This window comes from Heterodontus francisci, chromosome 9, assembly GCF_036365525.1.
Source record: "Heterodontus francisci isolate sHetFra1 chromosome 9, sHetFra1.hap1, whole genome shotgun sequence".
Taxonomy (NCBI): domain Eukaryota; kingdom Metazoa; phylum Chordata; class Chondrichthyes; order Heterodontiformes; family Heterodontidae; genus Heterodontus; species Heterodontus francisci.
In genome coordinates, this window is record NC_090379.1 from 45,799,970 (window position 1) to 45,826,808 (window position 26,839).

The window sequence follows — 26,839 nt, forward strand, 5'->3', positions numbered from 1 at the left end:
AGCAGGTGCATGGAGAGAGCAGGAGCACCGAGAAAGCAGAAGCAGAAAGAGAGCAGGGGCACAGAGAGAGTGGGAGCACAGACAGCACAAGTGTATGGGAAGAGCAGGAACATGGGGAGAGCAGGAGACAGATGAAGCACTAAGGGAGCAGGAACACGTGGGAGTATAGCACGCCAATCACATGTTTATGTTTGAACACGGCACCATGGGCGGTCACCAGTATTGCCTACTTGTAAGGCTGGCCCTGTGTTGAAGACCTCCTGAAAGGTCTCTGTGGACCCCTGTTGAGAACCTGCTCTCCCGCCACTTCCTCTCCTTTTAGAACATTTAAAAGGAATTTTTTGAGGCGTGAATGGAGATGGGGGCGGGGATTGGCAAATATACCAGCGTTGGGCGGTGTGTCATTTCAAGGCGCCAATCCTGGCACCAGCAATAATCACCAGACCGGGGGTGTGGGCAGGACTGGAATCCTGCTCTCATCCCCTTGAGGCCAATTTAACTTGTGAATAAGCTCATTAGAGCTTGTAGAAGAGGGAGGGTGGAATATTTGAAGGGACAAAACGGGTTCAAAATGTTTCAGTTCCTGAACAGCTGAGGGAAGGCGAGTACACCGTGGGGAACCAGGCATGGCTGCCTCAGGGCATCACCGTAGTCCGATAAGAGGGTCAGCGGGGGAAAGGGGGACTGGGCACTTGGTAAGGGAGTGCCCTTGGTGCTGTACAGGTGACAGGAGAGTGGGCACTCAGCACCCAGGCTTTCAACAGGGTTGGCACCACCTGGCATCATGAGGTCAGAAGAGCAGGGGCAAGGCTGCCAAGAGCAATTTGGCAGCCACCTCCGCAGAAGGAAGGCCCCTGATGGCATTGGGGGCATGAATGTCAGATTTTTGGGCCCAGTGGCAATGAGGGGCAACACCCTACGCAGGAAGGGCAGAACTCTAAGCATCAGGAGGGCATGGGAGAGGAAAGAAGGACAGGAAGGCAACGGAGGCCAAACGCTCAACACAGGATCAACCATCGAAGACGGAGCTACCCGGAGATGATGGGTAACCAGCACTACAGGAGACGGTGACTCTCCAGGCAGATGGCGACAGAGATCTGTGCCCTCGTTGCTGAAGACCTTCTACCTCACAGCACTGGTCACCATGCCCTGCCAATGGCTATCAAAGTCACTGTGGCCTTGAACTTCCTCACTTCTGGCTCCTCCAAGGATCAGCTGTGGACTTTAGTGGCATCTCAGAAACAGCTGCATACCACTGCATCTCGCTGGTCACTGATGCCGTCTTTGCCAGAGCTGGACAGCACATTCATTTAACAACAGACACGGCCTCGCAGGCACAGAGGGCATTGGGTTTCTCCACCATTGCTATATTCCCCCAGGTGCAGGGCATCATCGATTAATGTGCCCATCAAGACACCCAGCAACCGGCTAGTGAGATCCATCAACAGGAAGGGCTTCCATTCCCTCAACATCCAACTAGTCTGCGACCACAACAAGAGTTACCTCCAGCTGTGTGCTCACTTTCCCAGCAGTGGCCAAGATTCCTTCATCCTCCCCGTCCAGGCTGCCTCAGATCTTCACTCCAACCACTTAAGTGAATGGATGGATCCTAGGGGACAAGTGAAATCTCTTGAAGAGATGGCTACTGACTCCTCTACTGGAACGGCAGACAGAGGCTCAGAGGCAATACAACCAATGCCACCTGTTCAGCAGGACAACCATTGAGCAGGTCATCGGGCCTCTGAAGATGTGACTCCAGTGCCTGGACGGGTTGGATGGCACCCTTTAATACCCTCCTGCAAGGGTCCCGGTCAATATCGTCCTGTGCTGCACTCTCCATAACATTGTCCTCCAGAGAGGTGTGGACCTTAAGGACGGTGAGGCTCTGGAGTGTGTCAGCTCATCGGGGGAAGAGCAGATGGTAAGAGAGGAGGAGGGATTGGAGGCGGAGGGAGATAATGCTGAACAGAGAGGTGCCCCTGCTGCATGACTAGGTGGCCTAGTCCTGCCATCCTCTGGGAAGAGGACCTCCCTCCTCTCCCTCACAGCCTCCAGCATTACATCTAGGTTGGCAGTGAAGAAGTTTGGGTCTGTCCTGCCCCAGGTGCCAGGCCTCTGGTTCCCCTGTGACATCTCACTTCCCTGTTGTGTAGTGGAAGGCTTTGGCACAAACCATAGATCTCTCCCTCAGGACAATCAGCAGCCTCATGATGGCTGCGGTGGGGAGTCTAAATCAATACACCCACTTTATCCTACTCACCTCCATTCCTGCCCCCACTGGCTGTAAGTGGAGACGAACTGGGATCCATAGCAATTAAGGGCTCACCCCCTTGAAAATTTGAACTTTAATCAGTATCCCACCGGAGATGGGTTTCTGACCCCAAAACAGACCTGGGTCTTGTTTCCCGCCTCTGTGGTGAAAATTCAGCCCCAGGAGACTGATTGTCTATGGAATCTGTATGTATAGTAAGATTGGAACAACAATAGACCATTCAGCCTCTCAAGCCTGTTCTACCAATCAAATAGATCATAACTGATCTGTACCTCAACTCCACTTAAACTTTCTTTTGTATTCATTCACAGGATGTGTGCATTGCTGACAAGGCCAGCATTTATTGCCCATCCCTAACTGCCCTTGAGAAGGTGGTGAAGAGCCGCCTTCTTAAACTGCTGCAGGTTGTGTGGGCACCCTTACCAAACAAAAATCTACTGAACTCAGTTTTAAAAGTTTCAGTTGATATAGCTTTTTGGAGAACAAGGTCAGATTTTCATTTCTTTTCTGTCAGAAAATGCTTACTGATTTCACTCCTGAGTGACTTAGATTAACTTTAAGATTATTCTTCCTTGTTCTTGATTCCCCCACCAGAGGAAATAGTTCTCCGTATCGACACTATCATTCTAAGCACCTCAAGTAGATCACCCCTCATCCTTCTAAACTCAAAGGAATACAAACCAAGTTTATGTAACTTGTCATCATAACTTAATCCTTTAAGCCCCATTGTCATTCTAGTGAACCTGTGTTGTACTCCACCAAGGCTAACATATCTTCTGATGTTTGGTGCACAAAACTGAATGCAGATGAGGTCTGGCCAAGGCTCAATATCACTGAAGCAAAGTTGCCTCCCTTTTGTATTACAGTCCCCTTGAGATAAAGGCTAACTTCCATTAGCGTTTTTTGTACCAGTGTGCTAATTTTTAGTGATCTGTGTACATGGACACCTAAACCCCGTTGTTTCTCCACAGTTCTTAATTGTTTATCATTAAAAAAAAAAACCCAGAGAATTTTGAAAATTGTGACTAATGCATCTGGAAGTTCTTCCCTTATTTAATGCCCTGGGGTAGAAACCATCACATCCTGGAGATTTGTTTATCTTAAGTCACATTATTTTCTCCATTACCCTTTTAAAACTTATATTAATTTACTTGTGTTATATTGCACCTTCCAGATTCCTACCTTGAAATATTTTAGCTTTCCTTGTGTGCTGGAATCTGTGGTTGCAAAGCATGTTTTTTTTAGACCCTAACTGAGAGGGAAACTAGAATTGAAACTACAGAATGCTGTGGTACAGAGGGATCTGGGTGTCCTCTTACATGAATCACAAAAAGTTAGCATGCAGGTACAGCAACTTATTAGGAAGGCAAATGAAATGTTGCCATTTATTGCAAGGGGGATGGAATACAAAAGTAGGGAAGTCTGGCTAAAACTGTACAAGGTGTTGGTGAGACCACACCTAGAGTACTGCATAAGCTTTGGTCTCCTTACTTAAGGAGGAATATATTTGTATTGGAGGAGTTCAGAGAAGGTTTACTTGGCTGAATCCTGGGATGAAAGAGTTGTCTTATGAGGAATGGTTGAGCAGGTTGGGCCTATATTCATTGGAGTTTAGAAGAATGAGAGGTGATCTTATTGAAACAAACAAGACTCTGAGGCGGCTTGAAGGGTAGATACTGAGAGGATGTTTCCCCTCATGGGGGAATCTAGAACTAGGGGGCACAGTTTCAGAATAAGGAGTCTCCCATTTAAGGTGGAAATGAGGAAGAATTTCTTCTCTCAGAAGATTGTTCATCTTTGGCATTCTCTATGCCTGAGAGCAGTGGAGGCTGGGACATTGAAAATATTCAAGGCTGAGTTAGACAGATTTTTGATCTACAAGGGAGTCGAGGGTTATGGGGGCAGGCAGGCAAGTGGAGTTGGGGCCATGATCAGATCAGTCATGATCTCAAGCAGGCTCGAGGGGCTGAATGGCCTACGCCTGCTCCTGTTTCTTTTGTTCTTATGTTCTTATAAGGCCTGTAATAAAGAATATACTACCTATTTTATTTTTCACCTATGTGTGATTTACTTAAATTTATAGAACCCAACGGAGTAGAACCTCTTTACTAGTGATTTATTAGCAAAGGGGATAGATAAACCAATCTCTATACAGCAGTATAGTAGAAATATTCTCATTAATCAAATTTACCTGCAAAGAAACAGGATCAGTGTTAATAATCCATGAAGGGATATTGTTGATTCAAGTAATCAGTCTAGGATTTTGAAACACAGAAGTAGAATAATAGAAACTTACAGCAAGGAGGAGGCCATTCGGCCATTGCACCTGTGCCAGCCCCTCGAAATAGCAGTTGTGTTTAGCCCAACATTGCCGCTTTTCATCCATAACCCTATAAATTCCTCATCTTTAAGTACCTGTCCAACTCTCTTTTAAAATTATTTACAGAACCTACCACCTTTTCAGGTGGAGCATTCCAAATTCTGACAGCTCTCTGTGTGAAAAAAATTTCTCACCTCCCCTCTAAGTCTTTTGCCAATGGTTTAAAATCTATGACCACTGATTATTGACTGACTTGGCTGAGGGAATAGTTTTTTTCTCACTACTCTGTCAAACTTTTTATCATCTTGAAAACCTCTAATAGATCACCTCTTATATAGCAAACAGATAATCCATTTTCTTTACAGATGACAATGTTTTATATCTTGAATGGTATGGTAAATATGATAATAAGGTATAGGGGCTGAAATTGTATTTTCCTTACATTCTGTTGCAGGTGTGACATAAAGAAAATGCAAGGTCTGGAATTTCAACCCTGCACTGATTCTGTGCCAATGATAAACTTGCTTTGAGCCTGAGCCAGGGCACAAGAAGATTGAAACAAAAACAAAGAGTGCTGGAACTACTCAGCAGGTCTGGCAGCATCTGTGGAGAGAGAAGCAAAGTTAATGTTTCAGGCCTGTGACCTTTCATCAAAACTGGCAATGGTTAGAAAAGAATTAGGTTTTAAGCAAGTGAAGGGGAGGGGGGTGGGGCAGAGAAACAAAGGGGAAGGTGTTTGATAGGGCAGAGGGTGATTAATTAACAAAGCTGTCCCGGGACAAAGGCAAAGCATGTGTTAATGCATGTGGTGAAAGACAAAGCATTAGTGCAGAGAGACTGTTAATAGCAAAATAATGAGCAGTTACTCTCTGTACTCAGCTCCTTAGCCCATCACTTAGATGGAGCATCAGGTTAACTTACAGAAGACAAGCACCATACATTTTTCCGAAGGGGAAGAACGGAGGTTAGACATACTGAGCACAGATGCACTTCTTGTACTTGGAGACTAGAATGGGTAGATTTTAGTTCAAGTGTATCTTTTTTTTTATCCGTTCATGGGATGTAGTCGCCACTGTCTAGGCCAGCATTTATTGCCCATCCCAAATCGCCCTTGAACTGAGTGGCTTGCCATTTCAGAGGGCATTTAAGAGTAAACCACATTGCTGTGGGTCGGGAGTCACATGTAGGCCAGACCAGTTAAGGACAACAGATTTCCTTCCCTAAAGGGAACATTAGATAGGTTTTTACAACAATCGACAATGGTTTCATGGTCACTATTAAACTAGCTTTTTAATTCCAGATTTATTAATTCAATTCAAATTTCACCATCTGCTGTGGTGGGATTCAAACCCATGACCTCATAGCACTAGTTTGGGCCTCTAGATTACTAGTCTAGTGACATTTCCACTATGCCACCACCTCCCTGCAAGAGTTCACTTGAGGAACAGATTGGTACCCATGGTAATTGATGATGAGCAGACAGCAATGGTGGGGATGATTTTTGGTTCACTTTATTGGGCACATTTGAACGTAATTGGTTGTGCATTGGTTGCAACACACATTTAAATAAATGGTCTTAGTGATTAGAGCCTGCATTAAAAGACTATTGCTGTCTGCAATAGGCATGCCTTCCAGCTGTGTCTCAGTGTCTTCCTTTGACAATAGTTGCATCTAGGTTTCTTCTCCACTTGATCTATGGCAACAGATCACACTGATTTTAGTCACCTTGGTAAGGTCATGGACCCCATCCCTCCTTGATCTGTCCAAGTCCCTGAAACCTTATTTTGAGATTCTGATAGTATGTTCAACCGGAATCCTGGTGACCATGTGTGCCTCACTTTTCGGTTCTTGTTTATGACCCTCTCTAGGGAATTAAGTGCTGGAAATACTCAGCAGGTTTGGCAGCATCTGTGGAGAGAGAAACAGAGTTAATGTTTCAGGTCTATGGCCTTTGTTATGATGGAAGGTCACAGTCCTGAAATGTTAACTCTGTTTCTCTCTCCACAGATGCTCCCAGACCTGCTGAGTATTTCCAGCACTTTCTGCTTTTATTTCAGATTTCCAGCATCCGTGGTATTTTGTTTTTATATTACTGCAGAGAATACCATCTGGTCCCCAAATAACCATCCATCCAGACTTCCTGCTTCTTGAAATAATGATGCAAACATAGACTGCTGCAAAATGAAGAAGCCATAACTGCTCCCAAGGCAATTAGTATTTAAATGCTAAACTCCATGTATATTGTCATAGATCAGCTGCATGTTAACAGAGTGAAATGCTTTTCTGTGTTCAAAGGCTGTGGAATGGCCCCGAGTACTTCAGGAAATCTGCAAGATGGAAAAAGTACTGCTCTCTCTCGTGTTGCTGGATGCTTTCCACAGGGAAATTGATGATGGAGATAATCCTTACAAATAAGGTATCTGTCACTTGTCACCTGCTTTATGCATCGGTGCACTGCTGACTGAAAATTGTGACATAAATCCCCTGCCATTGCTCAAAAGGATTCAGCATTAAAGAACGTTAAGGCTTTGCCCACCTCGTCAGCTACTAGCAGTTCCATGACCTGGATCTTGTCTAAAGATCTGACTCATGGAGATGGCACATTTCCACAACTGCCTTCCCAGTGAAGTGTAGGTAATAAAGGTAGATCTCCTCAGACACACCTCGGTAGATAAGCCTTAGTGGTTGGATGAAGGTGGGTATAGCAATGTTATGTTAGATGTAAACACATCTCCTTAGATATTTTCTGCCTCTCTCAAACTAGCAAATAAGAAGTGTACTTATCTGGATACCCATCTTAATAATTGTACTTGTGGTAATTCTCTGCAAAGAACTTATGGATGGAAATTAGTGGACTACAAATACATGCATGAAATGAGAAAAATAAGTCACACCATAATCAGAAACAAATTCCATGAAGAAATACAATGAACAATGCAGCAATGCACATTTCTACAGCGAAATGGCACTTACAAAGAATGCAAAATTCAAAATGATCAGCAGAGCCTTCCACACAGCATTAATTTTAATGGAGAATCAGTGACCTCAGAATCCCCTATGCTGAATACGGTAAATGGTCATGTGAGGGAATTACATACAAAGCTCTTAAATTTCAGCCTCGGCATAAAAGAGCCTAAGGCCTGCTTGCCCGACAATACAAGTTGATCCCTGCTATCAGTGCATGTGACTGCATAAGCAACCAGTTGGTTCATTCAGTACATTTCTAATCCTTGTTATTAAAATAAAGAGCTGGCATTTATATGGTGCCTCAGGTGGTCCCAAAGTGCTTCATAGCCATTTGATGGCACCTCTGATAGAGCAGTCATCCCTCAGTACTGCACTGAAGTGTCAGCCTAGATTATATGGTCAAATCCTTGGAATGTGTCTTCAGCATACGATCTTCTGATTCATAGGTGAAAGTGCTATCACTAAGTCAAAGCTGGCACTTTAATTATAATTCAGACTGTGAGTGTCAGCGAACTATTTTATCATGGTGGGGGTGGGATCGACAGAGGGGATGACCTACCTGCTCAGTGCTGCCTTCACCATCATCTCGCTCTCTCTCTCTCTCACACACACACACTTTCAACAGGGTTGACTGAATTTGGAACATTGACTGATTTTCCATTCCTTCGCTCTAGGAGACTGAAGCCAGTTGTAATGGCCCTATCACTGCCCTGGCTGAGATCAGCTAACAATACAGACTAGTATAGAAGCTGTGACCTGCTTGGTCGATATGACTCAGCTACTTGCTGGCCAAACGTGTTGAGCCATCAGGAAAGCAGGACTTCAATTCAAATAAATACATATATTTACTGATGGTACCAGTACAGTATTCATTTGCAACAATGAGTCACCCTTTTTATGTTGTAGATACTAAGGAAACAGAAGTTTCATGCAAATAAATCCTCTTTTATTTATAGATAAACAGTTCCTATTTGCATGTGATAAACCTGTGAGGCATTCGTAGATGCCAGAAAAACAAAACAAAGTCCAGGTGCCTGTTGCCAAGAGATAAGACATTGTTCCATGGCCCCCGAAATAAACCGATCCTTTCTGGACTCTGCTCCACAATGTTACCGTAAACAAAGAAAGGTGTCAAAGATTTAATGATGGCTTTCAAATGCCAAAACTACAAGTTGGTCTGCAAAGCATAAAGGAATGAAAAAAAAAACAATGTTTAATTGAATTGCATCAAAGATAATAAAAAGTTTCCATCCCCAGAAAATAAGACACAGCTGAATATCTGAAAATAAACACTGGGTGTCAGGTGTCGCCTGCTACATGTGTCAGCTGATCTATAGTTACCTGGAGAAGGAATATTACAGCATATGATCACCTGAGTCATAGTCAACATCAACCTAAGCAATATTAGTGGTTGTTACTTATTAGAAAGATAGTCACCATTAAGAGTTCTTTCCTCTGAAACTGGTTCACATACTGAGCTTTGTAGCACTTACAGATTCCTGGGGTTATATGAAGTACATTCATTGCTCATTCATATTTCAGGAATGATCTTCAGTCACTGTAGATGCCAGACATGAATATGCCTTTATTAATATGGTACAAAATAGAAAAAAGACTTGCATTTAAATAACGCCTTTCACAAGCTTAGGGCATCCCAAAGCTCTTTACAGCCAATGAAGTACTTTTGAAGTATAGTCATTGTTATAATGCAGGAAACCTGACAGCCAATTTGCACACAGCAAGCTCCCACAAACAGCAATATGATAATGACCAGATAATCTGTTTTTGTGATGTTGATTGAGGGTTAGTGCCCTGGGATATTTTACATAAAAAAAATTCTTCAGGCTGAAATTATAATGTACTAATGTTCTGAGACCTGCCTGCAGTATGTGCAGCGCTGCACTCTCTAGCTGGTATGTTTCCAGAGTGAGGGTGGGAATAAGTTATCATGAAAAAGACTCTGCAGTGAGTTCATAAAATGTTCAGCTCATAAGATAGAACACTTAAACACTTCTAAAATGCAGAAATACACAGCACTGGAGTTGTACGTCACATGAGCTAAAGCCCATGCAATGTAAAATGATACCTTCAAAAAGTTCTCTCACCACTTGAAGCTAGTGCATTCTGGAGTCAGATTGGAAACTGACTCCAGATTTATGCTGCCAATTTGCACACCTGAAACCAGCAATGTGAAAGTGAAGGCAATAGAGTAAGATCAGTAAATTACAGCCCTCAAACTGACAGAATAACAGAATCGTTACAGTGCTGAAGGAGGCCATTTGGCCCATCGTGTCCGCATTGGCTCTCATAAAGAGCAATGCACTCAGCTCCATTCCCCTGCTTTCTCCCCGTAACCCTGCACATTCTTCCTTTTCACATAAATGTCTAATTCCCTTTTGAATGCTTCAATTGAACCTGCCTCCATCACATTCTCAGGCAGCACATTCCAGACCTTAACCACTCGCTGCATGAAAAAGTTTTTTCTCATGTCACTTTTGCTTCACTTACCAAATTCTTTAAATTTGTGCCCTCTAGTTCCCGATCCTTTCACGAATGGGAACAGTTTCTCTCTATCTACTCTGTCCAAACCCTCATGATTTTGAATACCTCGATCAAATCACCTCTCAGCCTTCTCTTCTCCAAGGAAAACAGTTCTAACTTCTCCAATCTATCTTCATAACTGAAATTCCTTTTTCCTGGAACCATTCTCGTGAATCTTTTCTGTACTCTCTCCAATGGCCTCACGTCTCTCCTAAAGTGCAGTGCCCAAAACTGGATGCAATACTCCAGCTGAGGCTGAACTAGTGTCTTGTACAAGTTCAACATAACTTCCTACCTATTTTGTACTCTATGCCCCTATTAATAAAGCTGAGGATGCTGTATGCTTTATTAACTGCTCTCTCAACCTGTCCTGCCACCGACAATGAATTATGCACAATACACTAGGTCCCTCTGCTCCTGCATCTTCTTTAGAATTGTACCCTTTATTCTGTATTGTCTCTCCATGTTCTTCCTACCAAAATGAATCACTTCACATTTCTCTGCATTGAACTTCATCTGCCACCTGTCTGCCCATTCCACCAACTTGTCTATGTCCTTTTGAAGTTCTACAGTATCCTCCTCACAATTCACAATGCTTCCAAGTTTCGTATCATCTGCAAACTTTGAAATTGTGCCCTGTACACCAAGGTCTAGGTCATTAATATATATCAGGAAAAGCTAGGGTCCCAACACTGACCGCTGGGGAACTCCGCTACAAACCTTCCTCCAGCCTGAAAAACATCCATTAACCACTACTCTTTGCTGCCTTGTCACTCAGCCAATTTTGTATCCATGTTGCTACTAACTAAATGAGACATCATGAAGTACACTTTACTTTAAAAAAAATTTTCAACACTCAGACAGCTTATTTAAAAATGGCCTAAAGATATATGACATCAAAGGCTTAAAATTTTTATTACAAGAACACAAGAAATAGGAGTGGGAATAGATCATATGACCCATCGAGCCTGCTTTGCCATTCAATACGATCATGGCTGATCTTCTGCCTCAATTCCACTTTCCTGCCCACTCCCCATATCCCTTGATTCCCTGAGAGACCAAAAATCTGTCTATCCCAGCCTTAATTGTATTCAACGATGGAACATCCACAACCCTCTGGGGTAGAGAATTCCAAAGATTCACAACCCTTTGAGTGAAGTAATTTCTCCTCATCTCAGTCCTAAATGATCGGCCCCTTATTCTGAGACCATGCCCCATGTTTTAGGTTTCCCCAAACAGCGGAAACAATCGCTCAACATCAACCCTATCCAGCCCCTTCACAATCTTGTATGCTTCAATGAGATTGCCTCCCATTCTTCTAAACTCCGGAGAATATAGGCCTAATTTACTCAGCCTGTCATCATAGGACAACTCTCTCATCCCAGGGACCAATTTAGTGAACCTTCGCTGTAGTGCCTCCAACGCAAGTATTTCCTTCCTTAAATATGGAGACCAAAACTGCACACAGTACTCCAGATGTGATCTCACTAAAGCCCTATACAACTGTAGCAATACTTCTTTATTCCTGTACTCCAATCCCCTTGCAATGTGCCTCCCTAATAGCCTGCTGTACTTACATGCTAACTTTCTGCGTTCCTTCTATGAGCACACCCAAGTCGCTCTGAATATCAACACTTACAAGTTTCACACCTTTCAAAGAACATTCTGCTTTTCTATTCTTACGACCAAAGTGAATAACTTCACACTTCCCCACATTATACTGCATCTGCCATCTTGTTGCACACTCATTTAACCTGTCCATATCTCTTTGCTTCTTCTCTGTGTGCTCCCCACAACTTACATTCCACCTAGCTTTATATCCTCAGCAAACTTGGATATATTACTCTCTTTCACTTCATCTAAGTCATTGATATAAATTGTAAATAGCTGAGGCCCCGCACTGATCCTTGCGGCACTCCACCAGTTACAGCCTACCAACTTGAAAATGCCCTGTTCATTCCCACTCTTTGCATCCTGTTGATTAACCAATCCTCTATCCATGCTAACTCCATGGGCCCTTATCCTGTCTATTAACCTTTCTAAATCTATACATATGGTTTTCTTTAACAATGACTTTTGCCATCATCAACAGAAGTAGTGGTTCCCATGTGTCCAGTTTAAGGTAATGAGCTGGAATTGAGGGCAGCAGCTGTTGTTTTCATGGTTCTAGTTTCTGAATGTTTCAAGTTTCGAAAACAATATATGAAGCTGTTCTCATTGTCAATTAACAGTTTTACTTTACCATCTATCTATTAAGCAAGGATGTGCAAGAAAGCAAGAGATACAGGCTAATATTAAAATTTGTGGGAAAATGAGACTTGAGTTTGAAAACAATCTTCAGTTGTCAAAATCCATCCCAAATATAGTTGGAATTGATTGAAAGCGAGACTGCTTAGTAGTTATTCTGAACGTCAGATCTTCACATATTAACTTACATGCTGCAGTAGATCTTCTGGTATAATAGACAGATTCAAATTAAATAGATCACGAAGCTGTACATACGACTGTGCATTGGAAGTGGTAACAGTGGTAAGATTAGTGGGTGGCAAGGTGGGGTTACTCCTTGGTGAATCCAAATGAATATGTCAATTAAAATTTTTAACGAGTTCTCTGCTTGACACAGGTAAGGCAGAATTGCCAACACATTCCACTGATACTTTTTTTGTTCTTCCAGCGAAGGTACTGTTTTGGATAGTCAATTTCATTTATGAACATTTTTTTTAAATGAAGGGCATTAAGGGTTACCGAACCAAGACAGGTAAGATGGAACATAGGAACATAGGAAATAGGAGCAGGAGTACACCATTCGCCCCTTGAGCCTGCTCCGCCATTCAACTGTATCGTGGCTGTTCTCCTACCTCAACGCTCATATCCCTTGATCTCTTTAATATCTAGAAATCTATCAATCTCTCTCTTGAATATACTCAATGACTGAGTCTGCACAGCCCTCTGGGGTAGAGAATTCCAAAGATTCACCACCTTCTGGTTGAAGAAATTCCTCCTCATCTCAGTCCTAAATGGCGTACCACTCATTCTGAGACTGTGTCCCATGGTTCTAGACCCCCAGCCAGATGAAACATCCAATCTGCATCTACCCGGTCGAGCCCTGTAAGAATTTTGCATGCATCAATGAGATCACCTCTCATTCTTTTAAACTCTAGAGAATATAGGCCCAGTCTCCTCAATCTCTCCTCATAGCACATCCCAGGGATCAGTTTGGTGAACCTTCGTTGCACTCCCTCTATGGTAAGTACATCCTTCTCTAGGTAAGGAGACCAAAACTGTACACAATACTGCAGGTGCGGTCTTACCAAGGCTTTATTGCAGTAAGAGAAGCTTACTCCTGTACTCAAATCCTCTTGTAATAAAGGCTAACATACCATTTGCCTTCCTAATTGCTTGCTGCACCTGCATGTTAGCTTTCAGTGACTTATGAACAAGGACACCCAGGTCCCGTTGCCCATCAACATTTCCCAATCTCTCACCATTCCAGAAATGGAGTTAAGATACACATCAGCCATGACCTAATTGAAAGATGGAACAGGCTCAAGGGGCTAAGTAGCCTCATCCTGTTCTTATTTAATCATTTTCTTTTAAGATTTAAGATATCAACTACTTCAAAGAATGTTTTGTTTTTGTCAATGTGGGGATTTTTTCTCAATAGTTCAGTTTCTGCTGTTTGCACACAAGTGAAAGGGGTCAGTGAGGCTGAATTATTCTCACTATAAGCTTTTTGCTACATCATAATGGCGCTGGAATGCGCACTTTCCTTCTGACGTTTTCTTTCTGTGCCATGTCTATCAGTGGTGACCTTCTCCCACAGTTATGTAGCAGATATGCATCATAATATAATCACCACTGATCAAACCTTCATGCTAGAAACTTTGTGCATCTCTCTTGGTCTTAAATTGACCCCAGTATCTATTGTCCTTTCTCTGCACCCAGCTTGATCTTGTCCATTTTCCTCTTGTGAGGACAATAGCTCTAAATGCCTTAATTCAATCAACAACAAAGCTTGATTGCACCACCCTACCTTGATTCAATAAATTGAGGATGACCATCACCAGTATTCTGTTCAATCATCAAATATCATATGAGCCATGTTCTACTATGAACTTCCTTGCTTTTTGAACTTGATATAGAAATAAGTCAACAACAATAATTTGTATTTATATAGTGCCTTTAATGTAGTAAAACATCCCAAGGCGCTTCACAGAAGCATTACCAAGCAAAGTTTAACACCGAGTCACATAGGAGATATTAGGGCAAATGACCAAAAGCTTGGCCAAAGAATTAGGTTTTAAGGAGTATCTTAAAGGAGGAAAGAGAGTAAAGGAGGAAAGAGAGGAAAAGAGGCAGAGAAGGTTAGGGAGGGAATTTCAGAGCTTAAGGTCTTGGCATCTGAAGGCATGACCACGATTAGTGAAGCAATTCAAATTGGGGTGCTCAAGAGGTCCGAATTAGAGAGCGCAGATATCTGGGAGGGTTGTAGGGCTGGAGGAGATTAGAGATAGGGAGAGGTGAGGCCATGAAGGGATGTGAAAACAAGAATGAGAACTTTAAAATAGAGGCGATCTTTAACCCAAGAGCCAATGTAGGACAGCGAATACAGGGGTGATGTGTGAACAGGATCTGGTGGAGTTAGGACATGGCAGTTTTGGATGACGTCAAGTTTGCTACTGGCAGCACTTAGATTTTTGTGTGAACATGGCAACTTTGAAATCATTGAATTGTCAACACTTTAAATTTAATATGGGTGCTCAGAGCACATTTTAAAAGATATTTGTCTGGGATCTCTGTGATTTGACTATTTATTACTACATTGTTTGCTTTAGATACCACCCTACATTAACTATGCCATTCAATATCATTTCCATACTGGCTAAAACCCAAGTCAAATTTCCACCTGAAGCGCTGTAGTTGATGGCTTATTCAGAATTTAGAAAGGGTCATGTAAACTCAATTTTACTCAAATACTTTGGGATTTAATAAAGCCATCAGAACAAAATGTGAATGATTTTTGGACATATCTAAACCTCCAAGTACGGTCATTCATTCATAAATTTTCTATCACTTGGTTGTTTTCCATATGGACTATAGCCTCAATAAAATGAAATTGACACAGATCACAGCTATACCAAAATGACTGGCTGAAAACTTATTCTGCAGTGGATCTGGTACAATGTTGCTAACTCAGCTAGTTTCACAGGATAGTGCAATAAGACAGTTACTTTGCAGTCGGCAAAAAAACTCTTGCGACCATCCCAGATTTTAAGCCACCCACCGTTGGCAGCCGTGCCTTCAGTTGCCTGGACACCAAAGCTCTGGAATTCCCTTCCTAACCTTCCCCTCATGTCTACCTCTCTCTCTTCCAAGATACACCTTAAAACCCAAAATAAAAGCAAAATACTGCAGATGCTGAAATAAAAACAAAAAATGCTGGAAATACTCAGCAGGTCAGGCCGCATGCTGCCAGACCTGCTGAGTATTTCCAGCATTTTTTGTTTTTAACTCCTTAAAACCTACCTCTTTGACCAAGTTTTTGGTCACCTGTCCTAATATCTCCTTATGTTTGGTAATGCTCCCTCAATGTTTAGTAATGCTCCTGTGAAACACCTTGAGATATTTTACTAAAGGTGGAATAAAGGTTCCTAAAGGTTAATTCAAGAAGTTGTTGATCATAGTTCATAGTATTCCTGAAATTCATTTCTAAAAATAATTCTACAGCTTAATTTCTTGGAAAATGCTTTAGAGCCATTGGCGAATAACCTTGAACACAATGACAGCCCTCAGTTAATAATAGAACTCTCACTGATATCTGTAGGTAACTACCCGGTTTCTTAAAAGCATACTTAAAACACTCTTTACAGACAGCACTTTCATATTATGAATATTATACAGTAATACAAATCAGATGGTGGGGTAGTCTGTGATTACAAATCTGTTTGAAAAGTGGTACTGTTGTAACGATCAAGGAAAAACAAATAAATTAGTAATTTTGAAAATACAGGGCTGAAAGTCCAGATGTCAGACACGAACGTGTTACAATTCAACAGAGATATGTTTCATATGGAGAGTTCTCTGGCTGGTCATCTGCTCACATGTTACGGTTTCTGGATTTTGAACATTTTTTCTTTATTTTTATGCACCTTTCCTTTCAGTGTAAATTATTGCACATCTTTGGATCATCTGTTGCTGAAAGGGCAACACAGGGAGATGTGCAGCCCTTACTTGGTGCAGTTCAGAGTGGAACTGAATAGAGCAGAGATGGAACCTCTGTTCATCCTCCTACTCCGTGGCTCTGAACACTATTGCTCTAACGATAGTGCATCAGTACCTATTCCCTCCCCCTTGCAAATCCCAGTATGTACAAAATGCGCTTGATTATCCCAAAAAACATTTTTTTTCAGTTGTTAGTTGATTAAGTAAGGTACTGTTGTGAGGGCTTAACATACTTTACATGACAGATAAATGTATGCCATTAGTTGTGCTAGGGCATTAAATATCCTTTCATTTTCTGAAACTAAAGAGGACAGATGCAGAACCAGAAATCAAACCAGAGGTCCAGGGCTTCAGCAAACCCCATGGGACACAATAAAAACATCCTTCATGATGTAGATCGCTTATTCCTCATTTCACTTTAATTTCACCATCTTTTATTTTGCCTGTTCCATCTCCAATTCATCGCTGTATCCATTCGATTACCGACTCTACTCTGGTTGCTCATATGTTTAATTATTCTTCATCTCTCACAAGCTCTCTACTGGCTCTGCTGTTCCTCAGTTCACCTAACATACCCAAGTACATTGCTGCCATTAATGTGAGATATTACAGTAGTTACCGTGGCCAGTACAACTTTGTCTAAATTTTAACAGGAGTCAGGGAATTACATAATAACAATCTAGCTTTTCATACACTGATGAACTTGTGAGACTAACAACAGGATCATCCACACCTTATTTCTTACTTTGAATGTTTAATTAAAGGTCACGAAGGATTACTAAAACACAGTAATCTAGAATAATCTAGAAAAATGTACGACATTGAACAAGCTAAATTATGAACTTAAATGGGATCAATTTAAAAGATGGTGCTTTGGAAATCCAACCTGTTTTGCAGACATAATTAGTTTGTTTAAAATTCAGTAGGTCTCATACTTTTTCCAGTTGCATTACACTGCGCCATCTGGTGTGTACATTTTAAAGTGCAGCTGAATCTTTCTACCCACTTCTTCTATAATGTAATTGATACATTATTTGAAAGACCATGGATGTCTGTTTTACAAACTTCATTGCAATGGGGTCTATTGCAGAGTCTCCTAGCCATCTGAAGATCATCTACATCTTTTTCTTTTAAAAAGCCTTTGGTTAATGCAGGCCCAGTGCCTAGTGCGACAGAAATGTTGGTCAATCAACAACACAAAGATGTCGAGTTCGTTTCAGCAGATATATACAGTTCCACTTAGCTGTTTGCTGAACAAGTTGACAGCAAACTCAGTATAGTAAACGAGACACTTAACAGTTCCAGCTCCAAAGAGGACTCATTTAATCTAATTCTATTCATATAACAGTTTGTGAGGCTCTGTTTACCTGGAAATGTTTTTGGTAGTTCCAAACTCACTGAGTCATCTCTGTAGAACATATGGTTGGTACAAGGAAAATTCTGACTAACTATATATCAATAATATTTTAGTGTAATTTGAATAGTTCTCTGCCACATAAATTCTAACATGAACAGAGACACTTTTGCATTAATGTACCTTGTTTTAATAAGGTTTGAAAGATTTGTTGAGAAATCAGTTACCATTGTCATATCACAACTTTTACATGTTTCTGCTTTTTCAGTGATACTACAAGGATCTCTTTGTTGGCAAAAATTTTTCAATACAGAGTCAAAAATACTGTGGTAACGTGTTAAGGTAGAAATAACTGAACTTACCTACTAAAAGCAAAAGATGTGTCTGTGTGTGTGTGTGTATGTATATATATAAGCTCTAATCTAAAAACATAATCTAGAAGTAATGTAAACCTTTAAATAAGCTAATAAAAAATTACAAAGACTAACATAAAACAGATGTGCAATTTTTTTGTAAAACCTAGAAAATAAGAGCCACAAGTATTAAAATTATTGAAAGTTTTTTTTGTTGTTTTGAAGAATTATTAAGACTTTTCATGTGAAGCAGATCCAAGGCAGTAAGCAGTAGAGCATATTGAGTCCGCTAATCAATGAAGGGTTTAAAAGCGACCATGACATTCAGTGCATAGCTTCTCTCCTAGTCATCTTCCACATGATCCTCCACACAGCTGTCTCTCATCTTCCCAGATCCCTTTGTGTACCTCCCACATTCCCGAGTGCAAAATTCATTACGTCGTACTGATTCTGCTCAATTCTTGTCTAATGGCTGAAAAACAATGAAATTTGACGTTAATTTTTTTTGTTTTTTCATGGGATGTGGGTGTCACTGGCAAGGCCAGTATTTGTTGCCCATTCCCAATTGCCTGTGACAACTGAGTGTCTTGCTAGACCATTTCAGAGGGCAGTTAAGATTCAACCACATTGCTGGGGTCTGGAGTCACATGTAGGCCAGACCAGGTAAGGACTGCAGATTTCCTTCCCTAAAGGTCATTACTGAACCAGATGAGGTTTGATGACAATCGATCATAGTTTTATGGCACCATTACTGAGACATTTTTTAAATTAATTGCTTTAATTTAAATTCCACCATCTGCCATGGTGGATTTTGATCCTGTGTCTTGTGGGCCTCTGGATTACTAGTTCAGTGACATTAATACTACATCACCGTCTCCCCTGATAGGTCTACTAATACAGCAGTTTACTGTTCTACAGCTATAGCCAAGGAAATAGTAGTTGACATTATTGTTCAATATATTTCAGTTAAGATCAATATTCAAATCTCTAAGGTCACAAAGGAATGACTAGTACATTTTTGTTTGAAATCATTTCTGCAATATCAAGGCTGAAATTTGAAAAAGTTGTAAGAAACCTTTAAATTTATGCAGTTTGTACTTAAAGATACTAAACAAACTTGTCATGTGAACTGGACAAAATAGCTATAGTGATGGCAAAGTTGAATTGTTTTGAAATTTGGACAGCAGGAGGTCCATTTCTCCACTGTTTCATTAAGAGGCAGCAGTGAACCACTGGAGTTATAGTGTTACCAAAGTATAATTACAATACAGAGCTTTTTTTTAAAAAGCATGTATTTAAATCCATGTTAAGGACCAACCAAGAACTTAACATCAGCTACTAGAATTTCAGCTACATTTTGTAAATGATGCCAATTCTGATTAAGTATGATACAGGCAGGAGGATAAATTTGCAAACTGCAAAAGTCCATTAATACATCTTAAAGGAAAGAGAATGACATGGAACCTAATCCTTCATGCTTGTTGGGCACTTTATTGTTTATCTGAGTCAACAACAAATATAATGCCTACCATCAATAATCTCTTCCTTCACCTTGTGCAACTCCTTTACGACTTCCTCCAGTATTTCCTGTGAGTTTATAAAAAATGCAAGCTGATTTATACAAGGTTCCTTTCTGTACATTTTAACAGGGCAGTTCAAAATAAGATTTATTATTCTGAAGATTAAAAATGTAAAGTATACTATAGGAAGCATTTAATGTTTTATAGCCTCTTAAGGTGCATACCTGTTTCAATCGATCAAAATCTAAGGCATCTGTGACCACATCATTACTGGTGCCACCTCCTGGTTTCAGTCTACAGAGTGAGGAACAAATAAAACACAGAAATTAAGCCTGGGTTCCATTGCTAGTCGCATTTCAGTTACTGCAAGACTGCTCAGCAGCAAGAGGCACTGGATTAGCATTCTCACAGGGAAGGCAAGGCAGTTTTATTAACCAGTCCTCCTGGAAGCTAATATTTACATTTCAATGCGACAGTGCCACATGGCTTGATGTTCTCTGGCAATGCGTAAGTTTCTGTAGTTGCAGACTAACCTGGGACAGCAAGGACCATCGTTGCACAAAATCTTTCCATCTATTCTGCAAAAAGAGTGTCTGGAGATCCATTCAACCACTCCCCCACCAAAAGAATAGAATGTGATAATTAAGTGCTGCATGGTAAAGGTTTCTGTTCAATATGTATGTTTAGGTTTGGCTACATTTCATACATCCCATTAGTAAAGGAGAGTGATAGAAACAGGAGGGAGTGGAGTGGAAGTGGAGGGGATGGGGTGCTGGAGGGATAAAATGCCTGAATATGAAAAATATACTGAGGACATTGAAAATAGTTGGTTTTTATCAGCGCTACAATGTCATTTGCTTTCATCCCACACATAGTGCTGGCAAATATTATAACTTACAACTAATTTTTTTTGAACTTTTTAAGTTGGCATTAGCTCCTTGATTAAAGTCAGACAATTGCCATCCCAACCATTGAGTATCTTAGGTTTCACAGAAGTCAACAGTTGAGGAATAATGAGTGCTGGAGGAATCTTCAAGATATCTTCAAGAATCTTCCCTCCATATTTCCATTATAAATTCTCATATTCACATTTATAATGAAAGCTGCTTATGTGGACTTGTCACACTAGAATTACACTCTGGCGGGGCTAGAGCAGCACCGCTGGCAGAAGGCTATAATTACAGTGTTACCAGTTTACGTAGGCAATTTCCATTATAAATTTAGAATTAGGAATTTATAACTGAAGTATAAAAATAAAGACAGAATGCTGTAGTTTAAACCAGGGACTGAATTATGTCTGTGCACTCTGATCTAGTTATTTCCCACCCTCTAACCCTGTTTCACCTGTACTGCACTTGCTCTTCACCCCGTGTGCAATGCCATGGCTGCTCTATTCATATAAAATAAATTACATTGAGAGTTTTTCTGAACCTTGGATTACATCTGGAGATAGGCCTATCTCATTTTAAAACAATAAAAAAGTTCATCTTTTCTCTAACTCAGTCACTTTAAAACCACTAAGAAGCAGTATGGCTTGATGCTCCCTGCAACATTATCTACTTCTGGATAAATACTTCACCAATCCTCTCTGGTCACAGGAGAGGTACCAGAAGATTGGAGGACAGCGAATGTGGTACCATTATTTAAGAAGGGTAGCAGGGATAAACCAGGCAATTAGAGGCCGGTGAGTCCAACATCAGTGGTTGGGAAACTATTGGAAAACATTCTGAAGGACAGGATTAATCTCCATTTGGAGAGGCAGGGATTAATCAGGGATAGTCAGCATGGTTTAGTCAGGGGGAGATCATGTCTAACTAATAACTTGATTGAATTTTTTGAGGCAGTGACGAAATGTGTAGATGAGGGTAAAGCAGTTGATGTAGTCTATATGGACTTCAGTAAGGCTTTTGATAAGGTCCCGCATGGGAGATTGGTTAAGAAGGTAAGAGCCCATGGAATCCAGGGCAATTTGGCAAATTGGATCCAAAATTGGCTTAGTGGCAGGAGGCAGAGGGTAATGGTCGAGGGCTGTTTTTGCGAGTGGAAGCCTGTGACCAGTGGTGTTACGCAAGGATCGGGGCTGGGACCCTTGCTGTTTGTAGTGTACATTAACGATTTAGACATGAATATAGGAGGCATGATCTGTAAGTTTGCAGATGACACGAAAATTGGTGGTGTCATAAATAGTGAGGAGGAAAGCCTTAGGTTACAGGACGATATAGATGGGCTGTTAAGATGGGCGGAGCTGTGGCAAATGGAATTTAATCCTGAGAAGTGTGAGGTGATGCATTTTGGGAGGACCAACAAGGCAAGGGAATATACAATGGATGGTAGGATCCTAGGAAGTACAGAGGGTCAGAGGGACCTTGGTGTACTTGTCCATGGATCACTGAAGGCAGCAGCACAGGTAGATAAGGTGGTTAGGAAGGCATATGGGATACTTGCCTTTATTAGCCGAGGCATTGAATATAAGGGCAAGGAGGTTATGATGGAGCTGTATAAAATGCTAGTTAGGCCACAGCTGGAGTACTGTGTACAGTTCTGGGCACCACACTATAGGAAGGATATGATTGCACTGGAGAGGGTGCAGAGCAGATTCACCAGGATGTTGCCTGGGCTGGAGCATTTCAGCTATGAAGAGAGACTGAAAAGGCTAGGGTTGTTTTCCTAACAGCAGAGAAGGCTGAGGGGAGATATGATTGAGGTATACAAAATTATGAGGGGCATTGATAAGTTAGATAGGAAGAAACTTTTTCCCTTAGCGGAGGGGTCAATAAGCAGGGTGCATAGATTTAAGGTAAGGGGCAGGAGGTTTAGAGTGGATTTGAGGAAAATTTTTTTCACCCAGAGGGTGGCTGGAATCTGGAACGCACTGCCTGAGGAGGTGGTAGAGGCAGGAACCCTCACAACATTTAAGAAGTATTTAGATGAGCACTTGAAACGCCATAGCATACAAGGCTACGGGCCAAGTGCTGGAAAATGGGATTAGAATAGTTAGGTGTTTGATGGCCGGCACAGATACGATGGGCCGAAGGGCCTGTTTCTGTGCTGTATAACTCTATGGCTATGACTCTGCTTGGTAGCTTCCCAGATGATCTGATTTAAATTCGATCTGTGTGTAGTAATGAGGGAGGCTATGTTCTCCAGTTGCAAAGGCACACCAGTGTAATAATATCACTGGGTCACTTCAGTGTCAGGCACAAGTAACAATCTTTACATAGCGGTGAGCACAGACTGTCCTGCTGGTCGTATCAACCACGAATGATGCACAGCTGCATGTTGTCAAATTGTACAGCAGGATTTACAGTACTAAGAATGTTAAACGATTTTCAGTTGGAACATCATATAGGGGGTGCAGTCGGAAACTGCCGAGTACCTGGGAAAGCTAATGAATTCATATTAATGGAGCCATCTCTATTGTACAGGTATACTGATGCCTTCCGTAAATTATTCAAATGCTATTTGGAACAAGGGACTTACAGAAGTGATGATAGAAACAAATTTGGTCTTAAATTTCCTCAGAAGTGTTAAAACTTTATGATTAATTAACTGGGCTCAGTGGAGCAACAGCATCTGGAGCTACTTCTTAATGTGCTTCTCATCAATGAGTTCTTCATCTTGAGCAAACGATTAAAGTGAAACTGAATGGTTTTAATTGTGATGGGGGCATTTCTTTATTGCACAGATTCTTTTGAATGTGGGAAAAGGTTCTCATGTGGAAGCTACACTGACCTTCGAAATATGAACTGATGGAATTTGTCAGTCAGGAGGGGGCTGTCACATTTAGTTTATAGACAAACTGATTAAAGAGCAAAGTGACACAGGTGGCTGGATTATTTAGATTTTGATTCCCTATAGCTGCACACATGCTCTTGCTGTTTTCAACATGGTCTGGAGTTTTAAATAAGTGTTAATTATTTAATTTCATCTAGTCTTTTTAATATAACTTAATTACTAAACAAGATTTTGAATCCATATGAACAAGGACATAATCTTCAAGTTGGACGTACACATGAAATAGAACATTGACAAACATTTGCATTGTCAGGGAAGAGCAAGTTGAAGCAAGCTGTTAAATATTGCAGTAGGTGCCAGTATTGAGTTTTGGATATCCAGCCTGCAGTTGGCAAGGAGATGTGCATCCATGAATGGATAAGCTGAAAAAAGGGTGAAACTGTTGCTTTCATTTATACCTAGAGGATGAAAGATGAGACTGCACAACATTCTTAGCTTCAGGACTCTTCGTCATAAGTGCATTTCTAAAACAATGGAATGGAATTAGAAAAAGATGAATGCAATATTCTTCTAAAATCAAAATGCAAGAAATATCACGCTCTTGAACTTAAAGAACAGCAAGTATCAATGAATTTAAAGACCAGCAACTATAAACAATCAAAATGGGAAGTGTCTACCCTGCTGCATGCTTAGATTTTCAGGCAGTGTGGGTACCATAACTATTCAACCACTGAAATGCATCTGCACAGGAAACCATTTCAGTTAGTGTGGATACATGGACTACCTGGGCATTGCACTGCAGCTAATATTAGGGGGCAGAAAAGAAAAAAGATAACAGGAACTTAAAGTATTTGGTTGTGATTGTAATGAGTAAAAATATTCTTTGTCACTGTTCATTGAAACTTAGGTCTAGTAAAATTTGAATTCTGGAAATATTCATTAACCCTCTCACCAGCACAAATCTTTAGAGGCTTCATCACTCAAGCCCAAATTGAATCTGAGTGCATTTTCTTATTAATTATCACTAATGTTTTGCTGACAGCAGGTTTCCACTAACAGGACATTTCTGTTTACAGTTGAACTTTCTCTGTGCAACTGTAGATAACTCTGCACCTTTTTGTCCATATTCAGCAGTTAACTATCCAATACAGTCCTTATGGATTATACAACTCCACTCAGTCTACACACTGATATTGCTGTCGTTATAAAGTTGGAATCAATCATACCCAAACTGATAGTGCAAAGATCTGCTCACTCCACTTTTTTTAAAAATTAGTTCACAGGATGTGGGTGTCACTGGCAAAACCAGTATTTATTGCCCATTCCTAACTGCCCACACTAATTGCCCTTGAGAAGGTGGTGGTGTGCCACCTTCTTGAACTGCTACAGTCATTGTGGTGTAGGTACACTCACAGTGCTGTTAGGTAAGGAGTTCCAGGATTTTGACCCAGCGTTGATGAAGGAGCAGTGATATACTTCCAAATCAGGATGGTCTATGACTTGGGCTGGGAAAGAATGCAACTTTGGGAGTCCAAAGGATGCACAACACACCGATGCATGTATCTGACATAATGTGTGGTACATGGTCAACTATGGCACAATGGCCGAGACTAGCAGTGTGAAATCACCTTTTCCCAATGACCTTGCTACCTACATCATTTTTTGCACGTATATGAAGTCCATTGTTGTATGTTGCACATGTTGTTGCAGTGCACAAGGCAGCATGGCACCAAAGCCAAAAATACTGTCTAGCAATAGCATAATGTCACCATCACTTCACAACACAGACAACCAAGTGCAGCCCCTCTTTGCCAGCAGCACAGCTGGAAATGATGCAGTGCTGCTTCCTCTGGTGGCTCTCAGGTCCACCTAAAGAGGCGGCTTTTACTGTTGTCTCTGGAGGAAAATCGGCCTCTGACTCCTGGTGAAGGTATAAACTTGTTGCTGGAGCCCAGCAATATAATTTGTCACTCACTGGCCTCCAAATAGCTTCTGCAGCTGTTGGAGAGCATCGAGCAGTCAGAAAAAGAGCTGTGAGCTTCAACGTTGTCTGTGAATCCCCCTTCCGTAAAGATACAGTAGACTCCACAGCATCGGGAGCCCCAGGCTTTTAGAAGCAGTTCCAAAATATAACTAAGCTATATGATGCGGGAATAGTTACCACTGTCTACCTAGCTGTCGACTAGTTGACTAGTAGTCCCAAGAGAGGAACAAGAGCAATTGCTTTTTCTGCACGGAAAATCTTTCTGGCTCTTAACTAAAAATTATATTATTCTTCATCACTTTTTCATTAGGGTGAGGAATACCAGTGGTGAAAAATTGAATACCTTCTGTTTTGCACAGCATTAGGCACTTGCAGGACAGGTACACAGAGTATACTCTGCAGAATGACCCTGATGTGCAATATCACAAGTATATCCAGGAATTGTACCCCATTTCTACAGGAAATGTACCACAATTACATGAATCTTGTATGTTGTTACTTTTATTATGGGGCTTGTCTGAAATGCTGGACAAATAAAGAACGTACAAAGAACTTGCATTTGTACATCACTTTTCACAACCTCAGGATGTCTCAAAGTGCTTTACAGCCAATGAAGTACTTTTGAAATACAGTCACTATGCAATGTAGGGAAACATGGCAATCAATTTGTACACAGCAAGATGTCAGAATCAATAATGGGATAATGACCAGATAATCAATTTAATGATGTTGGTTGAGGGATAAATATTGGCCATGACACCGGGAGAACCATCTTGCTCTTTTTTGAATAGTGCAATGGGATCTTTGACATCCGCCTGAGGGCGGAGGTGCTCGGTTTAATGTCTCATCTCAAAGGTGGCATAGCCAATAGTGCAGTGCTGCACTAAAGTGTCATTTTAGATTACATGCTCAAGTCACAGGAGTAGGACTTGAACCTATAACCTCTGACTCAGAGATGAGAGTGCTAGCCAAGTCTGACACCAAGTCTTATTACTAGGCTCATTAAGTTTTCCCTGTTCTCAAATGTCAGATTGTGAGCACATAACATACCACTTAACACTACAAAGCAGACATACAATGGCAGATATGAGTGAATCTCATGTACCACCCCATGGGTCAACTGTAAAATAGAATTTCATCAGCATTATTTTTAACTCATCCATGTTCAGATGAGAATATTATTTCACATCAGCATGATGTCTGTCTTCATTTTCCAAAAGGTCAAAGGACAGTATTCTCACCCACTGTGCCAACGTATCCCAAAATAACCTTTGATTGAATTCAGACAGCTTGCCAGATACAATTAACATCATTCCATAAATGTTAGGTAGGCCCTCTCTATATTTTTCTAAAATAGATGCATATAGATTATAGCTCAGTTCTAATTATGTATGCTCTGGTATTATACACTTTTTATTACTAATCCATTAAAAAAAAACCTAGTTTCAAAGTCTCAAAATTACATCCATCTCTTAACTGCTTACCTTGTGATAGTTCCTGACTTTTCAACAGAGTTGGCCCTTTCCCATGGCTTTTTACCAGTATCTGTTGAGAGACATTTACAAGAATTC

At 41.0% G+C, this 26,839-nt stretch overlaps 1 protein-coding gene across 3 annotated transcripts in view; it reads right to left on the reverse strand.

Moving 5' to 3' along the window:
• Positions 1 to 17,843: 17,843 nt before the first annotated feature.
• LOC137373717 (ena/VASP-like protein) overlaps positions 17,844 to 26,839 on the reverse strand; it is a 325,443-nt gene continuing 316,447 nt past the window's right edge. For 2 of the 3 annotated variants that reach the window (XM_068038950.1, XM_068038951.1), the window contains 5 exons: positions 26,753 to 26,813; positions 23,743 to 23,808; positions 19,774 to 19,843; positions 19,559 to 19,616; positions 17,844 to 18,501 (listed from right to left, as the gene is read on the reverse strand). In XM_068038950.1, the coding sequence (XP_067895051.1) occupies positions 18,464 to 18,501; positions 19,559 to 19,616; positions 19,774 to 19,843; positions 23,743 to 23,808; positions 26,753 to 26,813 (293 nt within the window). In that variant the 3' untranslated portion in view covers positions 17,844 to 18,463. The remainder of the gene's footprint in view (positions 18,502 to 19,558; positions 19,617 to 19,773; positions 19,844 to 23,742; positions 23,809 to 26,752; positions 26,814 to 26,839) is intronic. The other variant, XM_068038952.1, reaches the window with a different exon arrangement.